We start from the raw sequence: 9113 nt of genomic DNA on the forward strand, positions 1-9113 counted from the left end.
TGACAAAGATGGGCCACACACGTGAGCCCCGCCTGTGGGGGCTCTCGGGGGCGGGGGGCCTGCTCGTGTCCGGCCTGGGACCGCGCTGGTCCGCTGGCGTTCGTGTGTGTCATGACAAGGGCCTACAGCGTGTTTTTGAAAGGACTGAAAGGTTTTCTGGTGGCATTTTGTGCATCCATGGGTGTCCCCAAAGGGGACTGCGTTCTGGCCATCGGTCCCTGCCCACGCTGTGCCCGGGTGCACGTGTGACGGCAGCGAGGACTTAGTCATGTGATGACAAGCAGAAACCTCTCCTCCAGCGGTGCGGGTGGGGCAGGGCTCGCTACGGCTCAGCAACGCCACCTCCGCCACCTCCGCCACCTCCGGGGTGGACAGACCCAGCCTGAGCGAGCTCTCAGGATCCGAAGAAGAAAGTTCCATGGCAAAATCACGGTTTCAGGCCAACTTGGGTTTAAAAAGCAGCATGGGGGTCGTCATTCCCTACCAGTTCTACCCTGGGAAGGTGACCTGCCTACAGTGTCCAAGCCAGTGGCTCTGCCATCCCCGCTCACCCTCAAGGTCGGAGACCTCGGTCCTCTGGGATTCCAGTCACATCCCACACTGAGAGCCATGTGCTCAGTGAAATTCCGACGTAAAAAAAGTCCAAGTGAACAGCAGTCTCTGCCTCTCTGTGTCCCCCGCGCCCTTCTGAGCATCCCCCACACCCAGTGTGACCCGCCCATGGGCTCATCGCCCTTCTCGCTGCCTCAGCCCAGCAAGGGCGTCTCAGGATTGGGACAACCCTTTGGGCCTGTGGGGGTCTTTGCGGGGCATGCCTCATGCTCAGGAACGCCCGTTGCTGACTGGGGATGAGGGACAAGGCCCCGACAGACGAGGCTTTCTGCCTGACAACATAGTCACCCTCCAAAGAAAGCCCCAGGGGCCCAGCACCCAGAGTGACCACTGCTGGTGACAGACAAGACTCTAGAATTCAGTAGCATGAGCGTCTGTCTCCTTTTTACCCTGTCGGGGGAGGACACGCTTCTTCCATTGTCCCATTTTTGTACCTAGAACTTTCTCCTTAGGGTTACAGAGGTGGTCACTATAAAGGAAGTGGGGGTGGGGTGGGGAGGTCCCGGGCGTCCCCAGGACTGCGCCCTGCTGTTTGTGGGTTCGCAGGGGTGGGGTGGGGTACACGTGCCAGGACAGCGCTCTGTGGTCTGGGGTGTGTCGGAGATCTGGACACAACAGAGTTAATCCGGCCTGCGGGCAGAGAGCGCCCACTCGAATCGGATATTTTCTGTTTATGTTCTTTACGTGGGCTCATTCAGACCGTTCTTTTTTTCTTTTTCTTTTTCTAAAAATTTGTGATAAAACAGGCACAACGTGAGATTTGCCGTCGAAGTCATGTTACGTGCGCGGCTCAGTAGCATGAAGTACATTCACGTTGCTGCGGAGTTATTTTTTTAGTCGTTTGGCCATTATTAGTGTAAGTTCTGTTCTCTCCCAGCCCCTGAAACGTAAGATCCTTGAGTTCTGGATGTCCGGCCTCCCTAGACCAGGCCTCGGAATTAGAAGACGCTCTTTAAATATTTGTTTAGTGAATGAATATCCCAGGACCCACTAAAATGAGTTATCGCATAGTTCAGATCGGCCAATTTTCTGTCTCCGGAGCTGTGTGAACAAAAGCCAAGCCCTGTCTCCCTCTTTGCTACGGTTCTTCTCGTCCCCTTGGTCATTACAAAAGGAAACACTTACAATTCCTCACGCATTGACACTGGTTTCCCCAGGAAGGGTGGCCGGGGTCCCCCGTACAGTTCATAAAGGCCGCCCCATTGCTTATTCTGCGGAAGCCTCTCTTGCATCCACAGTTTAGCAGCGTGCCCACCTTGTAGGTGAGGGCCTCGAACGTGGCATTTCTGACATCTGGTAGGCTGTGAGGACAAAACTCTGCAGAGAAAAAGAAGCATATTAGCAATTCAGGAGGTGCCAAACGCTCTCGCATTTAACCTGATGCCATCGTACACGTCTTCGTTTTATTTAAAGGATGTAGATACGCCCTACTTTTCCCCAGAAATAAACTCAGGCCGCCGCCATCGTTCTGTAGAAACCTCCGTATCAGAGATGGTTCGAAATTGAACTTCGACCAAATTCCTCTCTGAACTACAGTATATCTCAAAGTAAGTGAATAAAAATGCACGAGGTTTTATTCTGAATACGCCTCACACTGAGCAAGTAGAAAAAGAGAAGACGAGCCAGGGATTTGAGGAAAGAAAGAGAGGTAAGCCATGCAGCTTTAATCCAGGGACAAAATGTGTATGCGAGAAATACTTGGAACTAAAGACTGTCAGACTTTCTATCATTAATGATCCTGTACCATTTTTTAAAAAGAAATATTTAAAGTCCTTCGCTCAATGTCTGGCTATTAGGAAATGTGTGTTTTTCATCAACCTACCCCTCTCTGAATTTCCCGAATTCCTTCTCGTACCGCAAAGCTCCTTCAGCCTGCAAAGCTGGCTTCCCGCTAGAGACATTTGAAGTAGTGGTCAAATGCCCGGCTCTTAATTAAGGGGAAGAGGGTGCCGGCCTAATCAGAAAAATGGTTCCCCTGCACATCTTGTAACAAGTTCTCCTGCTTCAAGAAACTAGGTTTTCAAGAAATAGCCACACACTGGATAAAAGAAGTGGCTAGGAAGGATCACAAGCAAAGGGAAAGGTGAGGGGGCAGGGGCCTCCGTCCGCCACGGCCAAGCCTCTCCATCCCCAGGACGGACACCGAATCCGGGCTGGGGGCCTCACTCGCCACGGGCACCATCCGCCGATGGCTCGTGCGTCTCTTGGGTCGTAGTGAAGCTTGTCTGTGCCCTTACTACCCTCTGCCCAGCATCCGGTCATCATGGAGACTCAGGACACTGCTGTTACCCCCTAGGACAGAAGGTGAGGAGAACATGGACGGCTCACTCCACCTCTAACCTGTAGCAATAAGGCGAGAGCAGCAGTATGGAAGAAAAGAGAGAAGGGTGCTTGTCTAGATTCAAGCTCTGCCAGCTGACTGGCTCTGTAGCAATGTGGGTTTCACTTCTATAAGACCTGGCTTCCTTTTCTGTAAAGTAGGTGTGATAATAATTATTTTACTAATTTGTTTTAGAGATGTCGCGATAACTTACAGAGCACCAGGCCCATGATAAGTCATAGAAAAGATGTGAGTTCTGCTTTTGTCTTTTTTTCCTCTGTCCAGAAAAAAGGAATGGTAATTCACATAGAGACTGGGCTGAGGTTTACCTTAACCCTTAACTCCTACAAGAGGTCACCTCTCTACAGCCCATGTCGTTAGTACTGTTCACTGGCACCTGTCGCACATCGATACCAACCCACTTTTTAAGTGTCAAAAGGTAAATTTCTTGCTAAAACAAGATACGCATATAATAACAATAATAAAAAAAAAACCAACGGAGGAACGAAGCAAGAAGATCGCCTCTCACCACTGCTTTTTGACATTGTATCGGAAGTCCTAGCGAATCCAATCGGAAAAGAAAAGGGAATAAAAGTTATACAGGTTGAGAAGAAATAAAACCGTCTGTGTTTGCAGATGACGTGATTATCCATGTAGAAAATCTGAAAGAATAGACCAAAAAAAAAAACCCTCTTTGCACTAATAAGAGATTATAGCAGGGTTATAGGATACAAAGCTAATATACAAAAGTTAATTGCTCGGCCATCTACCAGCAATAAACAAGAGAAAATTGAAATTAAAAACACGCAATACCATTTACATTAGCTCTCCAAAAATAATGTACTTGGGGATAAATCTAACAAAATACGTACAGGATCTATATGAGGAAAACTATAAAACTCTGATGAAAGCAATCAAAGAAGCACTAAATAAATGGAGAGCTATTCCATGTTCATGGATAGGAAGATTCGATATCATTAATATGTCAGTTCTTCTCAGTTTGATCTATAGATGCAATGCGATCCCAATAAAAGCCCCAGCAACTAATTTCGTGGACGCCAGCAAACCGATTCCAAAGTTTTTACGGAGAAGCAAAGGATCCATTCAGAATAGCCAACGCAATATTGAAGAACAAAGTTGGAGAACCGATACTACCTGACTTTAAGACTCACTTTAAGACTTAATTAAAGCTACAATGATTAAGACAGTGTGGCATTGGCAGAAGAACAGACATATAGATCAGTATAACAGGCGAGTCCATCAATGAACCTACATGAATACAGTCAACTGAGCAAAGATAGTCTTTTGACAAATCGTGCCAGAACACCTGGACTTTCACATGCAAAAAGATGGGTCCAGACACAGACCTTATGCCTTTCACATGAAATAACTCAAAATGGATCATAGACCTAAATGAAAAACAAAAAACTATAAAACTCCTAGAAGAGGAGGAAGTCTAGATGACTTCAAGTTTGGTGATGACTCTTTCGATGCAACACCCAAGAAAGGTATGATCCATGAAAGAAAGGATTGAGAAACTGGACTTCATTAAAATAAAACATGTCTGCTCTCAAAGACACTGTCGAGAGAATGAAAAGGCAAGTCACAGATTGGCAGAAAATATCTGCAAAAGACATATCTGACAAAGGACTGTTATCCAAAACATGTGAAGAATGCTTAAAACCAAATAAGAAAATTAACGACCTGGTTTTAAAATGGACCAAAGACCTTAATAGCCATCTAACCAAAGAAAATGTACAGATAGCTAATAAGTATACGAAAAGATGCTCCAAATCATATGTCATTAAGGAAATGCAAATTAAAACAACAGTGACATACCACGACGCACCTATCAGAGTGGCCAAACTCTAGAACACCGACAACCCCAAACGCTGGTGAGGATGTGGAGCCACTGGAACTCACTGTTTACGAGGATGCAGAATGATGCAGCCACTTTGGAACACAATTTGGCAGGTTCTTACTGTAGAGTCCAACAATCACCCTTCTTGGCTTTTACCCAAAGGAGCTGAAAAGTTATGTCTACACAAAAACTTGCATGTGGATGTTTATAGCAGCTCTGTTCATAATTGCCCAAACTTGGAAGCAATCCCTTAGGTGTCCTTCAATAAGTGATGGATAAATAAACTGCGGTCCCTCAGACAACAGAGTATCATTCAGCACTAAAAAGAAAGGAGCCATCAAGTCGTGAAGAGACATGGAGGAAACTTAAATTCACATGACTAAGTGAAAGAAGCCCATCTCAGAAGGCCTCATACTGTGTGATCCCAACTATACGACATTCTGGAAAAGGCAAAACTATAGAGACGGCACAAAGATCAGCGGTTGCCAGGGCTTAGGGAGGAGGGAGGGGTGGGCAGGCAGAGCACAGAGGATTCTTAGAGCAGCGAAAATACTCCGTATGATGTTATAATGGTGGATACGTGTCGTTACCCATTTGTCTAAAACCTTAGAATATACAACACCAAGAGTGTCCCCTATGGACTCTGGTGACACTGATGTGTCACTGTAGGTTTATCAATGTAAGAACTGAGAAACAGGTAACAAGGAGGCAGACTTAAAGTCAGCCATATCAGTCCTTACGGGAAATATGAATTGAACACAGATGAAAAGATAGAAACTTTCAGACCAGGTAAAACACGGGGCCTAACTACACTTGATAGGTTGAAAATAAAAGATCTAAGAAGATGTATTTTGAAAAGGTACACATGAGAAAGTTGGTGTGGCTACATAAATATCGGAAAGTAGATTTTAAAATAAGAAACATTATTCACGTAAAATTAGTAAACTATCTATAAAATAATTACATAACTTAGCAAAATTAACAGTCTCGATATACAAAAAAGTCACTTGTGGTTAGTTCTAGATACTGGAAGCAACCAATCAGAGAATAAAAAATTTAAAAACAATTCCATTTACAATAGTATCAAAAACAAAATGCTCATAAATAAATTTACCAAAAACTTGCAAGACCTCTAAACTGAAAATTTGGAGTCTTGTTATCGTAAACTAAAGAAGTATATAAACGGAGAAATATGGAATTTATGGGTTGGCGAATTCTTTTTAAAAAATGATGTCAAGTCACCTTAAATTGATCGATAAATTCAATGCGATTACAATTTAAAAAATCCAGCACACTTCTGAGCAGAAATTTGGCAAGTCGATTCTAAAACTTCTTTGTAAACACAAAAGACCTAGAATGTCTAAGACAACTTTAAAAAGATGTACAGATTTGCAGGCATCTGATGTTGAAACTCTGTAAATCTGCAGTAACCAAGACGGTGTATGTTGGTAAAAGACAGTCAAACAGAGTAATGGAACAGAATACAAAGTCCAGAAACAGACTCACACGTGTACATTCATCTGATTGTTTTGCAAACACACCGTGGCAATTCAGTGCAGAAAAGAATATCTTCTCAGCAAATGCTTCTGGAACAAATGGACAAATGCACAGGGGAGAAAAAACCCTCACTGTGCATATAAAATTTTGTTTTATTATATATCTAAATATAAAACATCTGTACACTAGATCTATACGTTGTAGATGTAAACACGAAAGTTAAAACTATTACGCTTCTAACAGAAAATAAAGCCAAATAGCTTCGCAAGCTAGGCACAGGCAGAGGTTCCAGAGAGGACGCAGACGGCACTAACCATAAAAATAAATTAAAAACTTCTGCTCGTCCTAAGACAGTAAGAAAACGAAAAAATAAATGATAGAGATAGACTTGGAGAAAACATTTGCACCACATGCATCTGATAAAGAGGCGGTGTCCTTTTTATAAAGAACAACAAGTCAATATTAAAAGACACACAACCCAAAATATAAATGGACAAAGACTTGAAGGATTGCTTCTCCACGTGATTCTCAATAAGCACTTGAAAGGGTGCTCGACATCTTTAGACATCAGGAACAAGCAAATAGGAAACCACCACGAGCTAGTCTATTAGAATGGATAAAGCGGATCAAAGAGTGACCCCAGCAGACGCTGGAAAGGAAGTCGAGCTCCCAGGACTGCCATACGTTACAGGTGGGAGTATAGCGCAATACTGTTACTTGGGAAAACTGAAAATTTTTATTTTTCTATTTTCATTTTTTTTTATTTTTATGCCAACATAAAAATTTTTTTTTTTAATTTTAATTTTTTTTTATATTTATGCATTTTCTATTTTCATTTTTTTTATTTTTATGCCTACATAAAAATTTTTATTTTTTTATTTTTATTTTTTTTTATTTTTATGCCTGGTCTTCCTAGGTGGCCTCCCATCCAAGTACTAACCACGCCCGACCCTGCTTAGCTTCCGAGATCAGACGGGATCGGGCTTGTTCAGGATGGCATGGCCATAGACAAAAAAACTGAAAATTCTTAAAAAATGAAGTTAAATATGTATCTACCCTACGATCTAGACACTCTACCCCTAGGTATTTATCCAAGAGGAGTAAAAATGTCCACAAAAATACTTACAGAAAATATTCATCATAGCTTTAAGTAATCTCTGAAACATTGTGTTGAACAGAAGACAGACACAGAATAGAACATACTGTTTAATTACATTTATGTGAAGTTCAAGAAAAGACAAAGCTAGTATACAGAAAGAAATCAGAGTAGGGGTCGCTGGTGCTGGGTGGGCGTTGATGGATGTGAGGTCGCAGACGTGTTGATGATGGGGGTGTACGGAGTCGCCCAAATCCATCAAACTGTACACTTAAGAGCTGTGCATTTCACTATGAGTAATTTTACCTCAAAAAATTATTAAGGAGTATACTTAGCAACTTTGGTAATTATTAATTAGCACAAATAATCAAAGATTGACCTCAGATGCTTCTGATAACCACAAACCGAGGAAGTTTCTAAACGCATAAATTTGAAAAAAGGCGGACAGATTGCTTTTGGGGCCACTTGGTGTCCTTAAAAACTCTTTAATTACGTAATAGTATGCTTTTCTAAAGAAGGCCATGGAAATTTCCAGAGTCATCGTAAATTAGCCGAAGTGTCTGAGGAGGTCGTGTGGGGACAAGGAGGAGGACGTTTCGGAACTTCTTACTGCCACAGTCTTTCCTCTCATAAAAGCATCTTTCCTGGCATTTGGAAACCCTGGAACTCCCTGGTCTCTAGCCAAGGACCAGTGAAGAGCCTGGCCCTACCCCTTCCCCTGCAATGAATGTCAAGGGTATTCCCCGGGAAGGTAGCCCCTGGAGCATGGTTTCTTTCCACTCTAAGAGGAATAAGTCTGGAATATTCTCGGCCCCTGTCAGCAGGGTGTCATAGAAGAAACAGCAGTGCGACATCTGAAATGAGAATCGAACAGACTTTGTCTATTCCGAAGTCTCGCGGAAGCCTCACGAAGGAGAATTCTGTTTACACGTCTTTAAATCCTCATTCCCTATATTATCACTTGAAAATTTCTTCCCACGGCTGTCCCCTTGCCCCTGGGTCACTCTGCAGCGGGCCTGAAAGCTCGGGACGCAAACTCGGAATTCTCTTTAGAAGCGGGGAAGGGAAATAGTTTGCTCTCTGTCATTTTCAAGTACAGTTCTGGGTGGAGATGGCACTTTCTCTTCTGAGAGTGTTTTAAGTGTCTGTTGCCCACAGACTGGAGTAAAACTTTAGACTACTAACCTGGTGTTGGGAGATGGGGTTCGGGGTTAGAACATAGGCTCAGGGGACATTGATGTGGCCTCGGCTTTTAGCTCTTGTACCTTTCATGTGGGCAGAGGGAAAAAGAGACAGCCAGCACTGACTGTCACTTGTTAACCCTGAAAACCCCACGAGCTTCGGCGTCCACTGGAGCTAAACTGAGCTTTTCTGATGTCGAAAGCTTTTCGCATCTTCTTCCAGATTTTTGCCGTGAGCGGTCATCTGAAAGACACAGGCAGGGCCCCGCGGGTCCCACTCCCTCGTCACACCCCCACCTCCATCCTGGTTCCTGAAATACCACCCCAGGAGCTTCTCCCCTTGGGGTGCTTGTGGTTTTGTTGCCTCCTACTCAGCTGAAGCGTAACATTCATTGGGCACCTTTGGCCTCTTCGGCTGACACTAGCCACCTTCCTCTGCACTGTCACCAAACAGGTCTGGAGGAGAGGGCGTGAAGGCGAGGGACCCTAGGACACTCTTCTCTTTCTGCTATTGTTTCGTTTTCTGTTTTTCCTCTGGCGGAGACT

General features: G+C 43.9%; 1 protein-coding gene and 1 pseudogene across 1 annotated transcript in view; both read right to left on the minus strand.

Annotated features, from left to right (window-relative positions):
• Window positions 1-9113, minus strand: part of IL2RA (interleukin 2 receptor subunit alpha) — a 40403-nt gene that overhangs the window by 5973 nt on the left and 25317 nt on the right. The window contains exon 2 of the mRNA XM_006906948.2: window positions 1738-1929. Coding sequence (XP_006907010.1) covers window positions 1738-1929 — 192 coding nt within the window. The remainder of the gene's footprint in view (window positions 1-1737; window positions 1930-9113) is intronic.
• Window positions 7185-7300, minus strand: LOC112475706 (annotated as a pseudogene).

The sequence above is a fragment of the Pteropus alecto genome, unplaced genomic scaffold (genome assembly GCF_000325575.1).
Source record: "Pteropus alecto unplaced genomic scaffold, ASM32557v1 scaffold11, whole genome shotgun sequence".
NCBI classification, from domain to species: Eukaryota; Metazoa; Chordata; class Mammalia; order Chiroptera; family Pteropodidae; genus Pteropus; species Pteropus alecto.